We start from the raw sequence: 27,564 nt of genomic DNA, 5'->3' as shown, positions 1-27,564 counted from the left end.
ACAAAACACCCAAACATCAGGACGCGAGCTAAGAGCAGGAAGAAGAACGTCTTGGAGCCATCTTGCCATCGCGCCATCGTCTGTGGTGTACCTAATCATCACCTGTACCCATAGAATGAGTTAGTTTCGCGAAAAACTAATAGGTGCACAAGAGAGACTGCAGGAAACTGAATTATGTACATTTAATTCAGCAAGTTACGCAGTTTAAAACGAATATGCAGTCAAACAAGTAAGCAATGCACGAGGTAAAATAGTGCAAGCGAGTAAGTAGTGCAAGCGAGTCAGTAGTGCATGCGAATCAGTAGTGCATGTGAATCAATAGTGCAAGCGAATCAGTAGTGCATGCGAATCAGTAGTGCAAGTGAATCAATAGTGCAAGCGAATCAATAGTGCAAGCGAATCAGTAGTGCATGCAAATCAGTAGTGCAAGTGAATCAATAGTGCAAGCGAATCAGTAGTGCAAGCGAATCAGTAGTGCATGCGAATCAGTAGTGCAAGCGAGTCAGTAGTGCAAGCGAATCAGTAGCGCATGCGAGTCAGTAGTGCAAGTGAATCTCACGACTCAACGACCAGTGTGAACAAACCTTATGTTTCGATAATTACGAACCTGCAGGTACGCGCAGGCAAAACGTAGAACCAACTGAGACTAGTTCGGGCGTCTGTTATTCTATGTATTTTCAATAACCCGAATAGCTAATTGAGTTCGCTCCAAAGGGACGACTTTAGCCGAGAGAGGATTCCCCAAAGGAGGCTATGCCACAGACGCATCCAACTTCTGCAGAAGTGTTGAGCTAACTAATGTATCCCCTTTCCCCTAACTCCAATGACTGGGGAGGGCGGATCTTTGCATGTAGGGTAGTTGTTAATAACCTGTCTATTGGAGTTTGTACCGCTCTGTCTTCTCCCTTGACAGACACAAAGAAACAAATAGGTACGTTAGAGGTTGCTTAACTAACGACCCATTCTATGCTGTGGTCTTTAAACCACTCGAGCATCTTGCCTGTGAAGGCGAATGTGAGGCCATTTATGTGATTACAGCATTGTGCGTTTAGCACTGTTGAGGTCGCACGACCGTCTCATCCGATCATCGCAGTACTAGACGTGTCGTGCGCGACTATAAGTACTCTAGTATGAAGGGGGTATAGCTCCTCAATGGAAGCCTCAACATGAGTGTTTCACCAAGGTATAAAGTTTATCAACTTTACTTTATCTTTTGAAACAACAGTACCTTGTGCCAACATTATGCAAAAGCAAGAGCTTGGGCGCAGAGTGCGACGTAAGGTAAAGACGGTAAGCAGAAGTGCAACGCTAAACCTCGACGCGATGCGTGACGACAAGTAACCTGATAGAAGGTAAAGGGTAAGGATTTCAGAACCGCATCTTTGAGTGAAGTGCATACCCGTATAAATATATATATTTGTATATATATTCATTTAATGATTCCTTTTAGTTTAATTGAACTTAATTCAATTATCCAAGTCTTCCGTGCAATATTCCCCTACCTTGGAGAGTTATGAGCTCGCTGGCGTCTGCGGATGTACACGATTGACGGCTCGAGTCGCGGAGCGCGAGTGAGATCCGTCGTAGCTGCAATTATGCGATATTAATATGCAATCCAAACAAAAGCAAAAACAAGGAGAAGACTCGACTTCTCCGATAGATAGGGGCGGGCCAAATGACCCTTGATGCTAAAGAACAGGTGCAGGGGCCATCGGCCCCCACATGTTATTTTTAAAGAGACAGGGGCCTTCGGCCCCTGTTGGAAATCTTAAAAGAAAAGAGAAATAAAAGCAGGGGACCATCGGCCCCTGCTGGTAAAGTACAAAGGCAGGGGATGATGGCCCCTGCTGGAAAAGTACAAGGGCAGGGGCCGATGGCCCCTGCTGAAAATGTACAAAGGCAGGGGCCGATGGCCCTGCTGAAAATGCACAAAGGCAGGGGCCGATGGCCCCTGCTGAAACAACAAAGGCAGGGGCTGATGGCCCCTGCTGGAAAAACACAAAGGCAGGGGCCGATGGCCCCTGCTGAAAATGCACAAAGGCAAGGGCCGATGGCCCCTGCTGAAACAACAAAAAGGGTAGGCAGGGGCCCCTAACCCCCTGCCGAAACCCTCCTCACAGGCGGCAGGTGGGGTTAAAACCCCTGTCGCATGGCCCTTCCCCGTCGTAAACAACCGACGGGAAGGGCTTTGCCCCCTGTCGATGACAGGGAGAAGAGGAGAACGAGGGAGGAGAGGCAGCGAAACGAAAGAGAAGAGGGAGAGCAAGCGTACCTGGTGGTCGCCGGAGGGAACTCGCCGACAGGAAGAGGGTTGATGATGTCGGTGGCGGCGGGCTGTCGAGAGCTGCCGGCGTCGGTGGATGAGCGAGAGCGAGAGAGAGTCGGAGACACCGAGGAAGACAAGAGGGTCGGTGAGGGAGAGAGTCGGGGACGAGAGGGTAAGAGAGAGAGAACAGAGAGCGAGAGGCGGTGAGGGGGGTTTCGTAACCCTCCTCCCGCCTGCCTCGCTGTCTTTTAAAGACAGCGAGTGGCGGTGATCTGGGTCGGGTCCGGTCCGGATCCGGCCCGAATCAAACAAATTTTTTTTTTGCTGTTACAGTTAGTGTTGAAGATTTCGCAATGAATGATACTTAACATTGTTATCTATGATAGTCATGGCAATCGGAGACAAACCTGACCTAAGATCCATGGAGATTACAATACAAGGGTCCGGTTGGTCTGTCATGCATTTGATGCAACAAAGCCCATTTTACCTTGTTAGGTCCTGAAAGCCCACCTAGTCCTTTCATGGTTTTGTTGCAACAATGGCCATGACCTGTTTATTGGTCCACCCATTTGCCAATGGGAGAAAAATGGTTGGGCAAGCAGGTCGTTCAAGCGATTTCGACATATGCTTGTTGATCTATAGATTAGTAAGCCAAAAACTAATTATAAAAGTAGACTCCTATATGAGGTGGAAGAGACTAGCCAAAATTAGGTTATTGGTGGATTTATGGATGAGCGTAACATCATTAAGGGCATGCTTGCTTTTCCCTCAACGAGAATCTCCCTCACAATGGTGAGAGAACAATTCTCATTTGCCACATTTCTTACTTGCAAGCAAATGTAAGAAAATGGGCAGTGAAATTCAAAATCACATTTGGGGCCAGTTTACTCATGTGATTCTCACATTGTCCACTGTATGATTTGGAATTCTATGATTTCAAATCATGAGTTGCGAGCAAATGTGTGCTAAGATCATTATTCAGCATTTAAGGTTTAAAATATCTAAAGCGATCCAATGTGAAATTGCAAGATGCACATTAATGTTTTGTAGATTCTATGAACCCAGAGACTCGAGATTTGTTTGTTGTCTGGTTAACCTGGTGACTCTTCTGGGTTTTGTTAACTTTTACTTCATGTAAAATAATAAAAATACTATGTCACATGGGTGCGAGTGTGGGTGTAGGTGCAGGGGTGCGGCACTTTCAAAAAACTTGGGCGCGGGGGTGTGGCAAAAATATAAAAAATTATATATATATATATATATATATATATATATATATATATATATATATATATATATATATAAAGTCCAAAAGTTGGACATAAATGTGCGTTGACTGCACCCAGGATCAGGTTGACCGCATCGGGTGCGGGCGCGACACCTAGTTGGAGAGTCCCTGTGACATAGTAAAAATATCATATAAACAGAAAAATTCTGTATATTGATAGAAAATGTCAGATACCAAAATATAAGATTTCTAAGTGCATATGTAAGTTGAGTTTGGGCTTTTGGATAAAGAAAAAAATTCTTTAAATTGGCAGAAAATGTCTTTCAACAACAACAACTACGCCTTCATCCCAAAATAATTGGGGTCGGCAATATGAACCAAAAAATAAAATCATTATGGGTCTTCCACATGAATCCTTCTCCTCCAATCATTTCTATCCAATGCGATGTCCTTGGTGAGGTTCAAAGCATTCATATCCTTTCCTATCACCTCCATCCATGTCTTCCTAGGCCTACCCCGACCTCTTTTAACTAATATATTTTCCCATTTCTCCATCCTTCTAACTGGAGCATCATTAGGCCTTTGCCGAATATGTCCAAACCACCGTAAACGGTTCTCTCTCATCTTATTTTCAATGGGTGCAACGCCTACCTTCTTACGTATTTCCTCGTTCCGAATCTTATCTTTTATTGTATTTCCACACATCCATCTCAGCATACGCATCTCAGCTACACTCATTTTTTGAATATGATGTCTCTTGGCAGCCCAACATTTCGTACCATATAGTAAAGCAGACCTAATAGTCGTCCTATAAAACTTTCCCTTCAACTGCAATGGCATTCTACGATCGCACAACACTCCAATTGCACTTTTCCATTTCATCCACCCAACCTTTATCCTATGATTTACATCTCCGTCAATTTCTCCATACTTTTGAATGATAGATCCCAAATATTTGAAACAATCATCCACCAGTATTTCTTGCTCACCAAGCTTCACTACACTCTCATCATTACTTCGTTGCTTACTAAATCGACATTCCATGTATTCTGTCTTACTCTTACTCAACTTAAAACCTCTTGCTTCCAATGTCTGTCTCCATAATTCTAACTTAGCATTAACCCCGACTCTAGACTCATCAATCAAAACAATATCATCAACAAACAACATACACCACGACACATTTTCTTGAATTGATCTCGTAAGCTCATCCATCACTATAGCAAATAGGAAAGGGCTTAAAGCAGATCCTTGATATAACCCAACCGTTATAGGAAAATTGGTTGTCACCCCTCCACAAGTGCGGACATTGGTTACTACTCCTTCATACATATCTTTAATTATTTTAATGTACTTGAGAGAAACACCTTTCTTCATCATTGTCCACCAGAGAACGTCCCTAGGTACTCTATCGTATGCCTTTTCTAAATCAATAAAAACCATATGCAAATCTTTATTCCTCTCTCTATTTCTCTCGATAAGTTGTCTAAGAAGATGTATAGCTTTCATAGTTGATCTTCTAGGCATAAAACCAAATTGATTCTCCGATATCATGACAACCTTCCTCAACCTAGACTCAATCATCCTCTCCCAAAGTTTCATAGTATGACTCATGAGTTTTATACCACGATAGTTTGTGCAATCTTGTATATCACCCTTATTTTTATATAGAGGCACCAAAGTACTCTTCCTCCACTCATTAGGCATCTTATTTGTCCGCCAAATCTTGTTAAAAATATTTGTCAACCATTCTAAACCTTTCTCTCCCAAGCATTTCCAAGCCTCGATAGGAATACCATCTGGGCCAACTGCCCTTCTTGATTTCATTTTCTTCAAAGCCTCTGCAATTTCTTTCTTTTGAATCTTGCGCATGAAGTCACGATTTATCTCATGAGAAGGAATGGAGAAGTCTCCAAGATCTTGAACATGACTATCATTAAATAGCTTATCAAAATAATCTTTCCATCTCTCCTTAATCTCCTCATCTTTGACTAAAACCCTTTGCGTTTCATCTTTGATACATCTAACAATACCCAAATCCCTCGATTTCCTATCTCTCATCTTTGCAAGCCTATAAATATCCTTCTCGCCTTCTTTGGTATCCAACTTTTCATAAACCTCCTTATATACCTTATCCCTCGCGTTCCAAACTACTTTTTTAGCTTCCTTTTTTGCTATCATATACTTCTCCAAATTCTCCTTATCACAACTCTTACTTAGATTTCTATAACACTCTCTTTTAACCTTAATAGCTAATTTGGCAGAAAATGTCTTTGATGTCAAAAATCTAAACATTAAGAGAGAGAGGGAGAGGGAGAGGGAGAGGGAGAGAGAGATTGTGATACTTATTGAGCAAATGCAATATTCAACATAACAACAATATCACAAAACTGAAGCAGGAAATGTAATGACCCCAAATCGGCCCTCGAAAAATATATATATTTTTAAATAGTTATAAAACATTGCGAAAAATATCTTAGGGACCTGGGGTACATTATAGATTTAATATACACAACCCAACAATAATTTTAGACACTGAATAAATCAAATCATAAACTGAAATTTAATTTAATTCAATAGTCCTCATTTAGGGTTCACTTGGTTCTCTAATACAAAAACTCACTAACACCGTCACAACCTGTGCCACCAAATCATAATCCCTCGCTCCTTCCAGTAAGTTGGTCCCTACATCACTATGCCTCAGTACCTGAAAAAATTTCTTAAAAATGGGTAAGAACCGAAGTTCTTGTACGAGACCCTCTCGAAATCCAGCAGTAAAAGAAATTAGCATAGATTAAATCTAACATAAGTTTAAGAGTATACATAAAAAGCATATGAGGTGGTACAAAGATTTTTGCATATGTTTGTTGATCTTGAGATTAGTAAGCCAAAAACTAATTATAAAAGTAGACTCCTATATGAGGTGGAAGAGACTAGCCAAAATTATGTTATTGGTGGATCTATAACATTTATAGATGAGCGTAAGATTATTAAGGGCATGCTTGCTTTTCCCTCAATGAGATTCTCTCTCACAATGGTGAGAGAACAATTCTCATTTGCCATATTTCTTACGGGCAGGCAAATGTAAGAAAATGAGAAGTGAAATTCAAAATCGCATTTGTTGCCATTTTACTCATTATGTAATTCTCACATTGTCCACTCTATGATTTGGAATTATATGGTTTCAAATTACAAGTTGCAATCAAATGTGCACTAAGATCATTACTCAACATTTAAGGTTTAAAAATATCTAAAGCGACCCGATGTGAAATTGCAAGATGCACATTAATGTTTTATAGATTCTCTAAACCCATAAACTCGAGACTTGTTTGTTGTCTTGTTAACCTGGTGACTCTTTGGGTCTTGTTAACTTTTACTTCATGTAAAATAATAAAAATATTATATAAACAGAAAAATTCTGTATATTGATAGAAAATGTTAGACACCAACATATAAGATTTCTAAGTGCATATGTAAGCTGACTCTTGGTTGAAAATGTCTTTGACGTCAAAAATCTAAACATTATGAGAGAGAGAGAGAGAGAGAGAGAGAGAGAGAGAGAGAGCAACAATATCACAAAACTAAAGCAGTAAAATGTAACGACTCCAAACTGACTCTCGAAGAATGCAACTTTTTTTTAAATAGTTGTAAAACATTACGAAAAATATCTCAGGGACGTAGGACACATTATAGATTTAATATACACAACCCAACAATAGTTTTAGACATTGAATAAGTCAAATCAAGATCTGAAATTGAATTTAATTAATTTAATTCAATAGTCCTCATTTAGGGTTCACTTGGTTCTCTAAAACAAAAACTCTCTGACACCGTGAGAACCCGTGCTGCCATATCATAATCCCTCGCTCCCTTCAACAAGTTGGTCCCTGCTTCATTGTGCCTCAGTACCTGAAAAAGATTTTTAAAAATGGGTAATAACCGAAGTTTTCGTACAAGACCTTGTTGAAATCCAACGGTAAGAAAATTTAATATAGGTTAAATCAAACATAAGTTTAAGAAGGCTCTACAAACAATACACATTAAAAAAAAACTTGCAATCCAAGTAGTTTAATTCAAACAACCAACAATTTCATACTAAATTAAACATTTAGGGATGCATGAATCAATTAGGGATGGCAGTGGACCGGGGGAAAGCGGGGCCCCGCCCCGCCTCGCCCCGTTTGGACCGGGGATGAAGGGTATGAAACGGGGATGGAGGCGGGGGTGGAGGATAAAATGCATCCCCGCCGCGGAGGTGGGGCGGGGTGGAAGTGCACTTTTCCCCGCCCCGTCCCCGCCACGATCCCCGCCCCGACCACTTTTCCCCGCAATATCCCCGCCCCGCCCCGCCTCATCCCCGTTTGGACCGGGGATGAAGGGTATGAAACGGGGGTGGAGGATAAAATCCATCCCCGCCGCGGAGGCGGGGCGGGGGTGGAGGATAAAATTTTGAGGCGGGGCGGGGGTGGAAACCTTGTCCCCCGCCCCGCCCCACTTCCATCCCTAGAATCAATGCAACATGTACGAATAATTTTTTAAGTTCAATTATCAATATTGCTTTTGCATGCATGTCTTTCCTTACTGCACAAAATTTAATTCTCGTTTTCTTAAAACCTGCGGATACTAAAAAACGTGTAAAATTCCTAAGGTTTTAGGCAGTTTCCAGTGGTAGATTAATACACAATTTATATTTTATTAACTGGGTTCTACATATGTTCCTCGACCGACGTCAAGAATCATCACCATCAATCGTAATGTTAGGAATCTTCGCCTAATGCCGAGACAACACGAAAATCAACATCGATTGACGTCATTTTCTTGGTATACTAATAACTACAGTTGAGTCTAGCAACATCACTCGCAGGCAAAGTGGAGGAAGTTCCCTCCAATTGTGGTCAGGAACACGAACCACAAATCGAGTTCTTGGGAAAAGAAATGCACGTGGTATTTAATATCCTCACGGTCCCTTATGATTACCATCTAAGGATCCCACCCTTTCAGAGGGCCACCAAGAAAGAAACTTATTACACTGTTTGGTTTCTTTTAGCATTCTTAAAGTTATTTACACAAGAACAATTATTCAATTCATCATACATTAGTAAATTTCAGGCTCTTGCCCTATCAAATTCAACAATGTAATTAATTCCAAAAGCAATACCAAATCAGTCTTGCAATGTATTTTACAATTTATCACAGCCAACTATTAGTCTCTAAGTGGCCCAACAGTGGTTCACATATAACCACTACATAATTAAATAGCATTGCAATTCTTTCAATACAATAATCATCCATAGATGAAAACAATTTAACATTCACAGTTTACAAGACAAGATACCAAGGCATATTCATGGCTAGTGAACAAATGCAAACTTTATAAGCACAATCAGATTTATCATATTGGCCTATAATCTAAACTTTTTAAGACTGACCAATTTTAGCATTCATTAGGTTCAGATTCAGTTAACTATCCATTGAAAAAGTACAGTTCATTTTATTTTTGGGTCTGGACATTATACTAGACCCGGACTCATATTGTATAACCAAATACTATTAATACTATTATTGAAATCGTGACAACCGCAACCCTCATTCTCTTTGCTTTCTCTTTCTCACAAGGCAGGTTCTGAAGAGAAATCTCACATGGTATCAAAGCCATAACTGGGGTTCGAAGGGGCTTCCAAGAAAGGTACGACCAGAACCAGAAAGTTTTGATTTCTTACTTCTCTCGTCTTCTTCACTTTTGTTCCCCTTCTTCACTTTCGTTCCTCCAAAAAAAAAGGGGGTTCGACCAGACTTGTTTCCTGTGTCTCCTTTCTGGTGGATTCACGGCTCACGTGAAGTCCAATACCATCACGTCTAACGTGAATCCCTTAAGTATCAATTTTTTTTTCACGTAACCCTCCTGTTTCATGTGAATCTCCAAAGTTGAACTCCTCAGTCTGATCGTCTGGTATTGGAAATAAATTCGAATATTTTCCAATATTCGATTCTTCCCCTTCTCTTGGTATATCCAGATCTGATCGTGCCTTTGCACCAGATCTGGATCGCTTCCCTTCTGCGCATTCTCCTTCTTCGTCTGGGGCATTCTTTTTTTTTTTTTACAGAAGTCTTCAATTTGATCCTATTTCTATCCATTTGCCCACATCGTATTCATCTACGTTTTGCCTAAACCGCAGTCAGTCAGCATGTGGATCATCCTTATTGCATCAATCTCAAACCTAGGAAAGGAAAATTCTGACATGATTTCTTTGTTTTGGATCTGACATTCTCCGATCGACTGTTTCTTAAGGTTGCTCAGCCGAAAATAATAATAATAATAATAATAATAATAATAATAATAATAATAAAAAGGTAACCAACACTCTTATCGGGAAATAGTTTGAGCACTTAAGTTTTTCTTCTCTCCATTCCTTTCATGGATTCTCATTCTTCTCAATTGAGTTTTTCTTCGACTTTTCTCAATCAACTTGTTTCCGAAAAGCTAACCACCTCAAACTTCTTGATTTGGAAAAGACAAATCATTCCTTTTATAAGGAGCCAAGGTCTCTTAGGTCACCTGGATGGAACCACTCCAGTCCCGCTAGAATTTGTTACGAGAGAAGAGAAAGATGATAAAGGGGCAAGTTCAATTGTGTATGTCAAAAATGCAGAATATCTCAACTGGGAAAGGAAAGACCAATCAGTAGTTGCATACATCACATCTACCTTGTCTCAAGAGGTTCTTGTTGCAATTCCTGACAATTGTACAACTCTGCAACTCTGGGAGAGATTGGTTCAGACGTATTCATAAGTCTCACATGCGAGGATGATTTTCCTCAAGAGGGAATTTCAGATGCTGAAAAAGGACTCCATCACCATCATGGAATATCTAAACAAGATGAAGATTATCACAGATCAACTTGCAGTTATAGGATGTGTAGTGAGTGACAGTGATATGGTGCAACAAACTCTGAGTGAATTGGGATCCGACTATAATATGATCGTCACTTCACTATTGTGTCTGTCTGCTCTTCCTACTTTTGATGAGTTGCAAGCTAAATTGATTCAGTATGAAATGACTCTGAAGGGATCTGCTGAAGAAACCCACGTTCATACAAATTCTCAAGAAGTTTTTGCCACATGGGTGACTTATGGTCGATGAAGGGGGCGAGGGGGACAAGGGCGAAATGGACACGGAGGACGTGGATTGCTTCCCATTCCAAATATGTCGATCCATGCTCAGGGACAAAAATCTATCCCCATATGCTTTCTTTGTAACAAAAGGGGGCATATTAAGGCGAATTGTTGGCACAATCCTGAAAATAAAGGAAAGACTCCACAATCCAAACAAAAAAAAAGTCCAACAACATCAGAGACAGTGGAGAGCTTAGCGATCTGTTGATATCCGCCTTGTCAAAATTGAATTTAAAGTAGAATGATCAAGGAACTTGGTTCGTCGACTCAGGGGCAGCAACTCACGTGACTGGCGATGCAGGTAAACTTTCTAAACCTATTCTTTATTTTGGCAAAAGTAAGATTGTCACTGGAGATGGATCCTATCATTCTGTTTCTCATATTGGAAAATCTGCCATTCCCATGTCACATTCTACTCTTGAACTTTTTGATGTCCTACATGCTCCAAATATCAAGAAAAATAGTCTCTGTTTCTAAACTTGTTGATGATAATCATGCTTCAGTCGAATTCACTCCCTTCTTTGTGCATGTCAAGGACCTTCGTACAAGGGAAATATTCGCTGAAGGAAAGAGACAAGGCAATATGTACGTCTTCCAAGAAGCTCCATGTCATCTCGTCCGCTTTACTCATTTAGATTCGAAGTCTTCATTAAAGTCCTGTTATTTCCCTTCAGCAAATGTTTTTAGTATTTCTGAATGTAATAAGCTTTACTTATGGCACAGTCGGTTAGGACATTGTGGGAGTCATTTTATTGAGAAACTTGTTTCTAATAATCTCATTCCAAAAGAAAGTCTCAATGTGAATGAGAAAAGTCAGAAGTGTTCTAGTTGTCTTTTATGCAAAAGTCATGTATTGCCTTTTCATTCTGTTAATAAGAGAGCTTCAAAGCCTTTTGAGATAATATGTTATGATGTATGGGGACCTGCCCCGGTTGTCTCTGGATCTGGAAGCAGATACTACTTAATTTTTGTTGATAGCTACTCTCGATATACCTGAATATATTTCATGAAGAATAAGTCGGAAGTTTTCCTTTTGTTTCAAAACTTCCTTTCTTTAGTAAAAAATCAATTCTCTGAGTCCATCCAATTCTTTCAATGTGATGGAGGTGGGGAGTTCTCATCTAGTGACTTTATTTCTTTTCTTCAAAATAATGGAATAGGAAGAAGGGTGTCTTGTCCATACACACCTCAACAAAATGAGATTGCTGAGCGAAGACACAGACATATCGTCTAAAGTGCCATGAGTATGCTCCATGACAGTAATCTTCCCATTAATCTATGGACAAAGGCCTTTCATTCTGCCATACATGTGATAAATAGATTGCCTATGGTTGTTTTGGAAAACAAGTCTCCTCACTACTGTCTTTTTGGGGTTCATCCTAGTTATTATGATTTACGTGTCTTCGGATGTGTTTGTTATGTGCACATTGATCGGTCCCTAAGGAACAAGTTTCAGGACAAGGCTAAAAAATGTAGATTTGTGGGATATGCAGATGACTACAAAGGATATAGGTGTTATGATCCCGCCAACAGACGTATCAGAATATCAAGAAATGTTGTCTTTGATGAACAAAATTTTGATCACCAAGCTGGGACAACGAATATGTCCCCTACCACAACCGAAGTTTATTATCCTTGGATGAATTCAGATTTTTTTGCTAGTTCCGATGAAGTCCGTGCTCCAGATTGTGTGCAGTAGGATGGAGAAATGTTCGAGACTATTGGCACATCGAGAGCACAGAATGGGAAAGAAGTACCATCATCGGTATCGGGCAGATACAAGAGCATTTCCTATACTAGACAGAGAACGACAACATCCAGCCCCTTAAATCGCTCCCCAACAACTGCACCTACTTCATCTCATACTCTCGAGGTCAGAAGATCGAATCACATGCGACATCCTATTGATAGGTGGGTCAACTATAACAACTTCCCCTTGGATTTTCAGCTTTTCTTAACTGCCCTTAATAAGAAAGATGAACCTATCATGTACTATCAGGCAACCACTTCTACCAAATGGGTAGAAGCCATGAATGATGAAATGCAGGCCTTACATGAATGTGAAACTTGGGAAATTGTCCCTAGACCACCTCACAAAAACATTGTCGGATGCAAATGGGTCTACAAAATAAAGTATAAACCAGATGGAACCATTGAACGATACAAGGCAAGACTGGTGGCAAAAGGGTTCACCCAAGAAGTAGGGCAAGACTGTGATGAGACCTTTAACCGAGTGGTGAGAATGGGAACAATTCGAATCATCCTTTCTTTGGCTGTTGAACATGGATGAAAGCTAAGTCAACTTGATGTAAAAAATGCATTCTTGCATGGGGATTTGAAGGAGGAAGTCTACATGGAACAACCCCTTGGATATCTCGAGCAAAATTGTAAAACACATGTGTGTAGGCTAAAAAGAGCTATCTATGGCCTAAAACAAGCATTTCGTTCTTGGTTTGACAACTTTTCACTTGAGTTTCAAAAGCATGGATTTTCACGCTCGCTATTGGATCACTTATTGTTCATTTTTAGAAGTCAGAATGTGACCACCCTATTATTAATTTATGTTGATGATATTGTCATCACAGGAAACTTTGAAGATCATATCCAACAAGTAAAAAACCTATTGGGTCAGAGGTTCAAAATGAAAGATCTTGATGCCTTGCAGTATTTTCTTGGTGTAGAAGTCGACAGCCTGACTCATGGCTTGACTCTCACTCAACACAAGTATACGATAGATGTTCTCAGCAAGACAGGTATGAAAGACTGCAAGCCTCTAGGAACTCCAACTGTGCTCCACCAAAAACTAAGTGCTTATGATGGAGATCTGTGTGATGATCCCACCAGGTATCGCAGTCTAATAGGGATGTTACAGTATCTCACGTTCACTCGACCCGATATTGTTTATTCAGTCAATCAAGTATCTCAGTTTATGCATGCGCCACGTACTGACCATATGGAGGCGGTTAAGAGGATACTCAGATATCTGAAAGGGACCATTGGAGATGGGTTGATATACTCTCCATAGTCGTCTGGCAAGGATGTGCGTGAACTTACTGTATATTGTGATGCAGACTGGGCAGGGGACCTTGATGAACGAAGGTCTACATCAGGATATTGTGTCTTTATTGGAAGAAACTTAGTCTTTTGGAGTAGTAGAAAACAAAAGGCTGTCGCTAGATCAAGCACTGAGGCTGAGTATAGATCCATGGTTGCTGATACTGCCGAAGTCACATGGGTCAGGCATTTACTAACCGAAGTAGGCGAAACGATTTCTCGTTCTACCTTGCTGTGTGAGATTCAAAGTGCTCTCAACATGTCATTCAATCCAGTACATCACAGTCGTGCTAAGCATACTGAGATTGGCCAACATTTTGTAAGACAAAAGGTTGAAGAAAATGAGATTGAGCCTGAGTTTGTTAATACTGAGATTGACCAACATTTTGTAAGACAAAAGGTTGAAGAAAAGGATATTGAGCCTGAGTTTGTTAATACTGAAGAACAAGTTGCAGACATATTTACAAAGGGCTTGACAAAAGATCGTTTTTGGATGCTTAAAAGCAAGTTGTTCATGGTTCAAGACCATGATCAACTTGAGGGGGGGGGGGGTGAAAAAGTACGGTTCATTTTATTTTTGGGTCTGGACATTATACCAGACCCGTGTCCATGTTGTGTATAGTATCTAGGTCTGGATATTATACCAGACCCCAACCCATATTGTATAACCAAATACTATTAATACATGTTTTAGGTCACGATTTCATTATTGAAATCGTGACAGCCACAGCCCTCATTCTCTTTGCTTTCTCTTTCTCACAAGGCAGAAGAGAAATCTCACATCCATGACCAGCCGAATTTTATAATTCCAAAAGAGATCGGACTTTCGGGACAGCATAGTAAAATTTCAATTTTCCAAGACCCCTTTAAAAATCTGATTTCTAATCAATTTATCAAATGATTTACTAAGATTTAAACAAACCAATTCCATACATAAAACTATAATAAAATTTCTAAAGCATGACAATCAAAACACTAAAATTTGATTTTTGCAACATAGTAAATCACATGACTGAATTTGTGTATGCTACCTAAACTAAAATAGAAAATTAAATATGGCATGTCACCACAAATTTCAGAATGCACAGTATGCAACACTTAATACCTATATATACACACCTTTAGATGTACACACACACATATATATATATATGCTGATTGTTATATATATATATATATATATATATATATATATATCTTGGTCAATATATGTATTCTGACTTGTATATATATATGCTGGCATAGATTCAGGAAAAAATCACGGGTACATGTATTCAGCCTAATACATGCCTACACTTGTCCAGAAAAATCACTGCTGCATATACACAGTGAAATACGTGAGTGTTCCTGATTAATATATATATGTGCTGGCTGACATATATATCCTGTTTTTTATATATATATATATATATATATATACATATATATACATATATATATATATATACATATATACAGACTGATATATATACATATATATCTTGTTCGATGTTTGATGTTCGATATACATATATACCGACTGATACAAGAATCTGTCTTGAATTCACAAGATCGATTTTTGATTTCCTGAAATTTCAGAAAATACTAGAGTGGTTTTGAAAAAAAAAGAGAAATTATAACTCTGTTTCAGATGTTTTTCAAAGAACAAGATTGTTTCCAAAATTTTCAGAAATAGAGTTTCTGTTTCATAAAATAAAGGGCGCAAAGCTAAATAATCAGAATTAGGGCAGTATGTAATTTGACAACAAAGAGAAATAGTCACGAAGTTGGAGGGTCAAATTTGTAATCGTTAATAGAAAGGAATTTCCAGAAAAAAAAATACAGGGGTGACTTGGTGATCTAACACAGTAATGTTAAATTACTGAAATAATAAAGGCAATAAAAGAGATTATCAACAAAGAATTTGGGTAGTGGAGTAACTGATATATTAACAGGAGGGATTGAGGAAATAATGAAGAGCAATACGAAATTTTAGTTTAAAAATTGACGTAGTCCTTCTCGACCCTTCTTCTTCCCCTTTTTATTTTTCTTCACACACACCGGAAAATATGCTCCTGTTCTGGCTAAACGAAATTAATTAATTGATGCTTAAGCAAAACAGCAATTTAGAATTCATGTATATGCTAACAGAAAATTTTATCTTTGGTAAATACCAGATTCATATTAATTATCAGATTCACATAAACATTAGATTTGTGTGAATCTCGAATTCAAGTGGAGATCCAACAATACAACATATGGGTTTTATGAATCAGATTCAAGTAAAAATCTAAAAATCACACCTGCTGGATACATAACTGAACCGTGTGATTAGTATTTTTTCCAAATAAAAAACCAGTTGAAACGAAAAGATTGATCCATTTTAGAAAAGAAAACCCAGGTTCAGATATTGACATCAACTTAAAAAAACAGCTATAATAAATCTGAACTATATTTAGGATAAAAACGCAGGTTCAACTGAATCCTAACGACCCAAGAGAAACCTATATACAATCCAGCAAAAGTTTAGGCATGAAGAACCAAGGTCTGTGCATGAATACAAATTTTTCTTTTTCTCAAACCTACGCTGGATCTAACCCATGCCGAACTCAACATCGTTTTTGGAGAACGACCCGTACCTTGCTGATTTGAACAACAAAGAAAGAAGGAATTGTTGTTGAAGAGGAACACACTGATGCTGCAACCTCTCTCTATTCTCTTTCTCTCACCCACGGTTCAACCCCTTTTTTTTTCTGTATTCAGCCTTCTCCCTCTCTCTCAAAATCCGCATAGAGAGAGGGCTGCTATTGGATAAAGCACATGGGACTCCACTACGGGGGACGTTCCATGTGTTTCTAGAAATAGAAAGGCTTCTATTTCCTCATGGAAATAGAAGTCTTTCTATACTAGGACTCATATATATATATAGTTGTAGTAAATTAAAAAAAACTTATCTATCCCACTACAAATGGGCCTTGGCCCAAAGGGTCCTAGATCCATATCCAGATCCATCTAACATCATATGTATCTTGAGTCTCAGCCCAAAGGGTCCAAGATCCAATATTAGGATCCATATCACATCAGCCGCATATATATAATATTAAATTGATTTAAAAAATAAAAATACATTTATTTAATAATAATTATATTTATTAAAAATTTAAAATTAGGCAAAATTTGAGAGATATTACAGTAAAGCTTCGACATTAGCAAAGGAATTGCAGTCAGAATGGGATCACAAGGTCATGCACAAATATGACCGATAAAATACTATATCTTCACGATGTCAACTGTATACAACTAGAATTAAAAAGAAAAGGAAATCGGAAATTGAATGTATATGAACTGGGTAATCCAACTGGGTTGGAGAGCTCGCCATTGACTTAGGTGAGTCATCATGTCAACTCATTTTAACTGTGTCCAGAAATAATGTTTCATATCATATATATTCTTCTTCAACTAATATTATGTGGCAGCGAATATTGACATATTCCGATCTGCGTATCATGTTTGTGCCTTTAAAGAAAGTTTGACATGGATCCTCTCACAGTGTAAAGCCCAGAAATGTATTTGATACTAAGTGCTGAATGTTTAAGAAACTGTTGGAAATGGAAAAAAAAGTGAAGAAAAGAACAAGATGGAAATGATTATCTGGAACACTTTAACATGCTCTTCATACTTTTACAGGAAGCAACATGCCATTGGAAATATGTAGACATGAATATATTGTGGTATATTTATGCTAATAATATCAATTATGCAGTCATAAAGATGGGGAGGGTCTTGCGGAAGCTTTCGATTGTGCATCTTCTTCTTCAGAGAATTCCTCATCTGCATCTTCCATAGAATTTGGCTAGCCACCTGGAACCTAGCCTAGTTTCCAACCCATTGACAATCCTTGTTTGCGGTTCACCACCATAAAGAATCACATATTGAAGGCAAATTAAGTCATATCCACTTGGGAAGTATGCTAACCTATGTCACACGGACTCGGCTAGGGGGTTGACGCACCCGCGTCGACACACCCCGACACGGGTGCGGCTTCGGATACGGGGCGGACACGGTCAACCAAGTGTCGGACTCGGTCAATGCACCGGGGCCGAGTCCGTCCATATTTTGGACTCGGTCAACTTTGACCGAGTCTATTTTTGTTCATTTTAGGGCAAAAAACTAAAAAAAATAATATTTTTATATATGTTTTAAATATATGTATAGCCGAGTCTTATTATTATATATATATATATATATATAGTCGTGTCCCCTAATAGGCACAACTTTGATCGAGTCTTATTATTGTTATATATATATTTTTAAAAATATATATACATATATATAGCCGTGTCCCCGTGTCCAAAATTTTTGAAATTGCTCCGTACCCGTTCCCGCACCCATGTGACATAGATGCTAACATGGATATGATGTATTGATTTTTGTGAAAGAGTGGGCATCATGCTAAAATTCTTGTGGTTCCTGCCTATTTGCGAAAATATATGATCATTATAGGAAGTTGCACGCAGTCGATAAGAACAACACTATACCTCATATTTGGAATACTTTGTAATCTATGTAACACAAACTCTTCTAACAGGGCAGCGCACCCGCATCACACCTGCACCCATGTAGGTGCGACACTTGGACACGGCTTCCTTTGTGTCAGATGAAGTCAACTATATTGAGGTCCATTTCTGTCCAAAAGTAGATTCAGTTAACCCTAACCAAGTCTAGTTTTATCTATATTATATATATAAATACATAAATACATAAATGCACACACATACATGTAGTGTTAACTTAAAACTGTTAAAAATGATATATATATATATATATATATATATATATATATATATATATATATATATATATATATATATATATATATGCCTTCCCTGCACCCAGTACCCAAGTTTTTTTAAAGTGCCACATCGCCGCATCCGCACCCGCACTTATGTGACATAGTTTGTAATTGGATTTGGATTACTTTATAATTCTTACAGTGAAGTTGATGATCTTTCTCCTTTCTTACCTGTAATTGTGGTATCAGTCATAATGTTAGTGTGAGTACAAGTCTGTTGTGGAACTTGTTCCTGTTATCAAGGGATAAGTGGCTAAGTTGTATTTAGTTATCTACTATTTTGAGTTGCTTTCGCTTCCCTTGTATATTCAAATTTCAAATTTGTTCTTTTAATAAGTTTGGAGAGCAAAATTTTGTTTACTATAATATGATTATTGGTATGATGCTTGTCAAGTATTGGAGTTTTAGATACTTCAGCTTCAATGAATAGCTTCTCTTGGAGAATGAGGACTTCTGAATACTACAAGTCTCGTATAATAGCCATACTAAATTTTACTCTTTTTCCCGCTCTCACAGAGATTTTATAAAATTATACTGACCCCACTTTAAAGGATATGGTGATCTGTATTTCTTTAGGAATCCGGGAATTTGTTTCAAATACTCATTTTGTGATGAATCTCTTATTTCTTAATATGCTTATCTGCATTTTACAGGCAGAAGGTTCTGTTGATAATTTATCTACACGTGAGATACTGGAGATGCATATAAAGCGTGCTAAAAGAGTTAGGGCACGGTATGGATTTCATATATCCAAGGTTGATTAATTCTTTTAATTGTTTCAAGGGTTAGAATTGTTTTTGTTCATTTTGCTCAGCTTTGTAGCATTTTGATGGGTAATGATGGTTTACATCCACGACTGTGTTTCAACTGATGATGGAACCTATTTATATATACTCTCAATTTCTAGGAAGGACAATTCCCCTCTAATTCATGATCCAATTGCTGATCCTGATATCTGCATGATTTTAAGATCTTGATCTATAAATTTATGAATTAACCACAATAGAGTTGGTAAAGAACCTTTTATCCTTTTAAAATATTAAATAGTAAAATTTGAATTTTACACTTCAGGAGCTTCATAATTGTATGAGTCCATTTGATGGAAGTCAGTCTACAATCATTTTGTTGTACTCTGGGTCTCAAATGAGAATTGATTGTTTGTTTCATGTCTGATAGAAACTTGTGTTCGTATTCTGCTCGAGCTAATCTCCTTACTATGGTTCTCGTGATGTGTTTGTCAGGCCAGGAAAATCTGTCCTTGTTGACTTATTTTATTTTTTATTTTTTTGCAGATTGCGGGAGGAAAGGCTTCAACGCATCGATAGATTCAAACAGAGGCTGGCTCTCCTACTGCCCCCATCACTAGAGCAGAACAAAAATGACATAGGGGCAGGCAGCTGACACTTCCATCCTTGTGAAGTTCTTGCTCACATCTGATCATACTGAGTGCATTATTTAAAGCTACAGCCTGGTTTAAAACAATTCAAGATGAAGGGGAATAAAATAAAGCCATAAAGGTGGAACCAATCATGAAAGCTGAACATGCGATATTCCTTCACCAAGGTGTGTTTTTTGTCACCAGGAAGGTTCATTCTTTTCCAGGAAGATTTCATGCATTCCAGATCTGAAGGTATGGAGGGAGAAAGATGGATTGTTAATTGTATGTTGCCTATCTTGCTTTTCATGCTTCTGTTCCTATAATCTTAACATCTGGGCTTCTTGGCTGTGCAACTTGGTTCTATGACAGCAAATAAAGCATCAAAGACATCTAAGGTTCGGAACTTTTGGTTGGCTAGAATTGCTGATTGTTAAAAATTCTGTGTATGTATTTATTTGAGAGGAAAATTGGTTGTCTTCCGACACATCTTTCCATCTTTGACAATTACTTCTGTTTGTCCTGTTGAGCATTTTATTATTAGTTAGCCAACACATCTATTTTTATCAGTTTCTGGTGTGATCATCCACGAATGCAGACATATCCGTCCTTGTGACTCTTTCCATACCCATCCTGCTTTCTTTTCCTTTTCTGTTTGTTTTTTCCTTTTCATTATGGCACATATATCTTGTACTTTGTGGTGAGGTCTTAATTTATGAGGCAAACAGTTGGGAGTCTGATCGTAATCTTAGGTTAAAGATTTCTCTCAAAAAATAATCTTAGGTTAAAGATATCCCATGTAAGTCATATTGAGACTGACAAGAGCAATGAATTAGAGATATTTCTAGCATCTGATTTGCACTTTAGCCTTTTGATTCATCTATCGCATGTAGCCAATATGTCAGATTCGGATGAGAAGTTGGGTGAATGGTGACAATATGCAAGTGAAACTATCATGTGACCCGTCTCTCTCTCATAAAATTTCTGCAACATGCTATTTATTCTTTTGTTTTTTAGTTGAAATTGTTTTGGTGGGCCTTGACTTGGCCTTGCTCCATCTTCCTTTTCTAATTGTATCGGTCTGAAATGCTGTTCTATTTCATCCGATTTTTCCTGGGCATGCTTGGATACTAGACGAAATAATGGTTCCAAGGCTTTGTTTGGGAGTCTTGTATTGAGATTGAAACACAATTTTCATATGTTGTCAAAACATTTTTTATTAGCAAGCTGGGATTAGTATGACCCCGACTGGGCAAAAACAAAGATAAATATTGTCAAGAAATACATCATAAACAGTTAGGATCAAGGATCCAATCTGGAGGCCTGTGCTTCCAAAATTGGCTTTCCTTCAGTAGACCCATCTCAAAAATATGGTTTTTAGTGAGTAGTGATGATTGGTTAGGATTAAGTGAACAATACGTGTAATTATTTTCTTTAAAAGTGTTTCAGATGGTTTAGACAAGCTATTTATGAGCCACCCATGGCATTGTGTGTGTGTGTGTGTGTATTATGAAGGCGAACTTGATTTCTGTTTGTTTTTTCCATGTTTATCAAGGAGCAAAGGACCATAATGTGCGATGGTTTGTGGTGGGGGTTGGTAGTGTGCTGTCTGGCATCAAAGAGAGTTAAAGCCCGCCACACAAGTTTCTTTGTTAATTAATAAAGCAGAAGAGTGCTGGTCCAAGTGGGTGAGGCCAAGCCAAAAATCCATTATTATGGGAACACAACTATTTAAGAGTGGCCCTCATAACTATAAGGCGCCCTTGCTATATTTTTTTGTTTTGTTGCTTCATTAAGCAAGCTAGGGTTTGATTCGAGACCCTCGACTATTGACGATAGCGAGGCTTTACATCCATCTACTTCATTCAGCCCAATGTCACAAGGATCACGCTACTCGAGTTCAGCACGCAAGTTAATTTTTTTTTTCAATAGGACAAAAGGAGATGTATTTTTTAAAATTTTAATTAATAAAAAAGTTTTATTATTTTTTGTAAAAATATTCTGATTGAATATTATTAAAGAACACTAAAAACTATTAAAATCATTAAAATAGTGCTTGTATGTGTCAGAGTCAGTGTGACATAAGGTTCGGATCAGTCCCTCTTGCCAGATTTCTTTTGGACTAGCATTTTGCTAAGAGGGGTTCCAATGATGTGCCAAATCACCGCTTATCGATGTTTATGGCGTCACCATTCATTGTGTCCACCACCATCATTGTGCAAAGTGTGGGGGCCCAGCATGAAGGCATCACTTGATCTCTTTCAAATTTTTTCCCTATTGGTTTCTGATTTTTGTGTTGAGAAAAGTTATAGTCACAGATTAAGTCCTAGATTTTAATGGTTAAAAAAAAGAGCGCGCTATAAGTTAGAAAATTTTGCTTTTTAGGAAAAGCCAAAACAATATTGGTGTATAGATACTTGAGAATTATAAGAACAAGTGTACATAAAAATAAAAATAACAAAACATAGTTAAAAGCCACGATTTTATAGCAATATATCAGAAACAAATAAAAATCTGAATTTCTTGCAATATTATTGGGATTTCCACACCCCGTAAATGTCTTGCAGTAAGGTCAGAAGAAAGCTTTTGAACCATAGGAAATTAGCAACCAAACCGCATTATACCAAGGGGTGTCAACGGGTTGGGTTGGGTTTGATTCGGACTCATGTGAAACCAGACTTGGATCAGATTTATGGGTATGGTATCGGGTCTGGGTCTGCACTTGGGTCTAATCAGGTCTAATATAAGAGAAACCATATTCGGACCCGATAATAACTACATGAACCAGACCCTGACCATACCTGGTAAAATAATATTTTTTATCATCTGAAAAATTGCGGGTCTTAATAGAAACTTGGGTCAGGTATAAAATTTCACAAACTATACCGGGTCTATGTATTAACCAGGCCTTCAGTTTCAGACCCAGGTCCTAATCAGGTCATATTTCTCAGGGTTTGGTCCTGGTAAAACCGACCCTTTGACACCCTTAATTATACCGTAGCAACTGTAGGCTCCACATGAGCCACTTTCTATCGTGTTTCTTTTCACTGCAATTTCTCATTTTTTAAATCAATGTTGTGTGCTTGTGCTCATTTCTTTTAGTGATTCTCACCACCAATAGGGGTGTCAATGGGTCGGGTTTGATCTATCAAATCCTATAGAGTTAGGGTTTGGTGATAAATAAGGTCTGATTAGAATTCGGGTAGAACTCGAAGAGTCCGATTAAAATATGAACCCAGGTATGATTTGTGAAATTTCATCGCAGACCCAGTCCGACCCGAGTTTCGACTAAGATCCACAAATTTTCAATTTTAAAATGATAAAAAATATTATTTTTTCATGGCTCAAGTCTTGTTCATGATCTTTATAGGTTCTGGGTATGGTTTCTCTTATCATGTGTTCAAATGAACTCAAGTCTGGACCCGGTACTAGCATCTCAAATCAGTTCTGGGTCTGATTCTACTTGGGTCCTAATCAAACCCCACCGGGTTGACACCCCTACCCACCAACATCACACGCACCAATTTGGCTTTTTACACATGGAAGCTTCTCTATTCTTTCCCAAACCTTGGCAAACGTGGAATTTCAGCCTTGTTCCACGTTTAATTGCCTTGCTGAATTGGTCTCACCACAGTTGTTTTCTTGTGCGTGTGGAGGGTGGTCCAACCATGATGTCAAGATGTTTTGTTTTTTGTAAAAAGAGTGCTTCTGGAAAAGCACCATTGTGAAAAGAACTGTGAACAAACCAATGTTGTCGGTATCGGTATCGGCCTTGAATCGTTTGGCCACCGATTCAGCTGTATCGGCCAATACCGGTACTAAGTGAGTCGTTACGTGTCAATCAAACGTGACACAAGTTAAAATATTAAAATAGTATTAATAAATATTTTTTTGGTATTTTGTATATTTATTAAAAAATAACCGATTCAGCCAACACGCACCGATACTGATAACATTGGAACAAACAACTCTTGGTAGGTGCGCGAGTTGCCCCAATTGTGAAGGATAGGTGAATCGGTTTGTCAAAAAAACCCTCTGAATCGAGTAGAATCGTTTGTGAATAATGACACTTGCATTAAAAAATAAAAAAATATTAAAAATATTAAACTTATTAAAAATATTTAAAAATACCAGTTGAATCGACTCTGAATCGGCCCCATTTTTTTAATCGCCTTTGTGCTGATTCGATCTGAATAGGACGATTCAAGTTGACTCTGACAACATTTGCTTTTTCTTTTCAAACCTGTAGTTAATTTCTTGAAAATTTTAGCACCTGGCTGGCTTGTTTTTCATTTCTTTTTTTTTTCTACGGAAAAGAAAATTCAATTAAAAAACAGGACTTACAAGGCATCAAAGGTTGGGGATACATCTAGGGATGGCAGTGTACCGGGGCCCCGAGGAGGGGGACAAGGTCTCAACCCCCGTCCCGTCTCAAAATTCTGCCCTCCATCCCCACCTTTATCCTCGCACGGGTTTTGATTTTAACCTTCATCCCCGCTTCCATCTCTGTTTCATGTCCTCCATCCCTAAAGGTATTTTAGTTATTTTACTAACAAGGATCGAGGACGGGGTGGGCCGGGGCAGGAAAAAGCGAAGCCCATCCCTACATGGGTTTTGATTTTAGCCTTCATATGTCCTCCATCCCCGGTCCATTGCCATCGCTAGATACATCTTTTTTTTTTTTTCGACATAGAAGGAACCAAATTACATATTTACATGACTACAATGGGGGAACACATCCTGGGTTCATATTGGACAATTGATGGTCGTCATTAGTGGTTGCCAAAATCGCCAAAACTTTTGCTAGGGCACTGAACTCCTTAGGAAGAAATCTGGTGATGCTTCTACGAAAACAAAAAAAAGGCCCTGCATGAGCCTGCTATTACTCCCCTGCCTTCCATACTTCGGTTTCCTTTTTTCTGCCCGCAAAGGGGGTTGGCGTAGTGGGGTGGGGGGCCTTGGCTGATAGACATGCAATCAAGGTCCGATTCTTATGTGCAAAGCCGATGCCCAACATAGGCCCCGGGGGCAGGGGGTCTTAGCTTCAAAGTTTTACGCCACCGTCATAGGTATGACAGGCTGAGCCAGCGCAACCAAGTCTTCATGCCTGGTGCAGTTTATTCGGGTTATAAATAAGTAAAAAAGCTTTTCCTTTTTTTTTGGTTAGTTATATACACGCCTAATGAATGGTGAAGTGTTTAAACACACCTTAGTTTTTAAAAAATTAAGATGAATGCCTACTTTTTTAAATAAATTATTCAGATGACCACCTATGTTACTTTGACTGTTTTACAATTCCTGAGTTAGGTTTGAGATTGATACTCAGAGGGAGTTTATGCATTTGAGAAACTGGTACCGCCTCCAAGAAGTGGCGATTGCCAAATTTAGTCTTTAGTGCAAATGTAAAAGGGAGAAGGTTTCACTCAAATGCACACATTCCCCGTCTACCAGTTTCTAATTTCACAAACAAGATACTTTGGTCGTGTTTTTACCAAGTGCATGAACTCCCATCACAGTTACTATGGAAAAATACTTAATTCAGTGGGTACGATAACTAAGCTTGAACCAGGTGCGCTGAGAGACATGCATTATACACGTCATCTTTCTAACCATAGGTGCCTTACTTAGGATCAAGTTCTTGGTACAATGTATATTCATGCAACTACGTTCACAGAATACAATTGAGCTTTCACCTTTTCTCAAAGATTGGACCACGCCTGAGACCGAATAGCTCGACACAAAGCACATTGAAAACCTTTTGACTAGGTAGTAGGTTAACCTAGGCTAGACCCTAGGCTTAGCTTGGGTAAGGACCCTAGGCTCAACTCGGGCAAGCCTTGAATAATTCAAGGTTTTCCCTCACTAAAGAAATTATTGGAGAGAGAGAGAGGGACCTCAAGAGAGCAAGGCGAGAGAGGAGAGCACTAGCTTGTGGGAGAGGGAGAGGGAGAGGAGATGAGTTGTTTGTGAGATGGTGAGAATGGGAGAGGGTTGAGATTTATGTGGGCTCCAACCACCAACCTCAATAACACATATAGAAGGCATTCAAGGGGCCCAAACAACTAGCAATAGTCAGCGATAATAGCCACCTAAAATGGACAAAAAGAGTAAGATCTTGGTCCAAAATGACCTTCTTAAGGTCAAGACCATCCATATTCTTGATCATGGTCAACTAAGAAGGGTGATTCATAGATCATTTAGCCATAAATGCCCATACAAAGATGTTGGGCAGGTTGTGGTCAAGGTCCAAACTGATCCTATGTGAACTAGGACCCAGTCAAAAATCATAAATGGGTTGGTGAAGAGTCGGTCTTAGACCTAAAGATTAAAATCATTCTAGGTTCTAAAAAGAAAGGTCAAAGACCAAACCGAATCGGATCGAGTTGAGCCAGGCTGAACCAAACCTAACCAAATAGAACTGAACCGAGCCTTTGCCTACAAACTCGAGGTTTCTTCGAGAGGAGAGGAGCTCATTGTGAGATGGTGCAATGGGTATTTGGGCCAGACCAAGTCGTAGTTAGTTTGGGATGCCAATAGCATTACCTTTGAATTGAGAATCCTAATTAACATTTCAACACTCTAACACACACTTTCACTGTAGGTAGTCATAGTATGTCTACCAATATATAAAAATCACACATTTAGGGTTCTATACTTTATACTAGTTACATGAGTACTCTAAAAACAAAGTCCAAGTCTCATAAAAGGTGACTCCACCTTCACACTCACATATGTAAGTTCATCAAAAATGTAAACATGTTTGAAACACCCCAGCCATAAGGCCTATAGATTTTATTAAGAGTTCAGTTTGAACTCAAACTCCATACACATATTTCGAGTACTTGACATCAAAAATGAAAAAAATATTTAGTGCTTAATTCAGTCAATCAATGATTTGTTTTTCCATTGAACTACTAGACTTGGTTTGATCCATATCTTGTGGTTTGGTTTCCATTTATGATAACTATTTTTATAGACTTTAACCTCATTCTCCTTGATGTCTTAAAGACAATTTCTCGAGAAAGTTCCTTTGTCAATGAATTTGCTAAGTTTTGACAAGATTTAACATATTCAATAGCAATTACTTTTTGCTTGAGTAAATTATTCACATAATTATGCCTTAGACTAATATGTCTAGATTTTTCTCCATAAATATTACTTCCTGGTTTGTATATAGTTACTTGATTATCACAATGCATAGCTATCGGGGGTATCAACTTATCTCTTAATGGCATCTCTTCTTTAGCCATTCAGTTTTCGTACTAGCTGAAGTTAATGCTATTAACTCTGCTTTCACTATAGAATGAGTTATAACAATTTGCATTTTGGATCCCCAAGTAATTACTCAAGATTCAAGGGTAAATATCTAACTAATTATCGATAATGATTCATTAGAATCAGAATTTCAGTTTGCATCACTATACCCTTTAAGTACAGTAGGTTCTTTCTCATAAAATATCCCATAATCTAGAGTTTCTTTCAAGTACTTTAGGATAAGATATATAACATCACAATGCTCTTATCTTGAATTACTAGTATATCGACTCAACTTGCTCATACAAAAGGCTATATCAGGTCTAGTTCCATTAATGGCATACATGACACTGCCAATAATACTTACCTACTTTAACCGAGAT

The 27,564-nt window shown here is 38.5% G+C and overlaps 1 protein-coding gene across 4 annotated transcripts in view; it reads left to right on the top strand.

Moving 5' to 3' along the window:
• LOC149816585 (uncharacterized) overlaps window positions 1-20,397 on the top strand; it is a 47,833-nt gene extending 27,436 nt beyond the window's left edge. For 3 of the 4 annotated variants that reach the window (XM_089987266.1, XM_089987265.1, XM_089987267.1), the window contains 2 exons: window positions 19,206-19,285; window positions 19,845-20,397. In XM_089987266.1, the coding sequence (XP_089843392.1) occupies window positions 19,206-19,285; window positions 19,845-19,953 (189 nt within the window). In that variant the 3' untranslated portion in view covers window positions 19,954-20,397. The remainder of the gene's footprint in view (window positions 1-19,205; window positions 19,286-19,844) is intronic. The other variant, XR_016427633.1, reaches the window with a different exon arrangement.
• The last annotated feature ends 7,167 nt before the right edge of the window (window positions 20,398-27,564 follow it).

This window comes from Nuphar pumila, chromosome 14 (assembly GCF_984573655.1).
Source record: "Nuphar pumila chromosome 14, dmNupPumi1.hap1.1, whole genome shotgun sequence".
NCBI classification, from domain to species: Eukaryota; Viridiplantae; Streptophyta; class Magnoliopsida; order Nymphaeales; family Nymphaeaceae; genus Nuphar; species Nuphar pumila.
The sequence above is the reverse complement of the archived record's forward strand: the minus strand, read 5'-3'. Positions and strand labels throughout refer to the sequence as shown.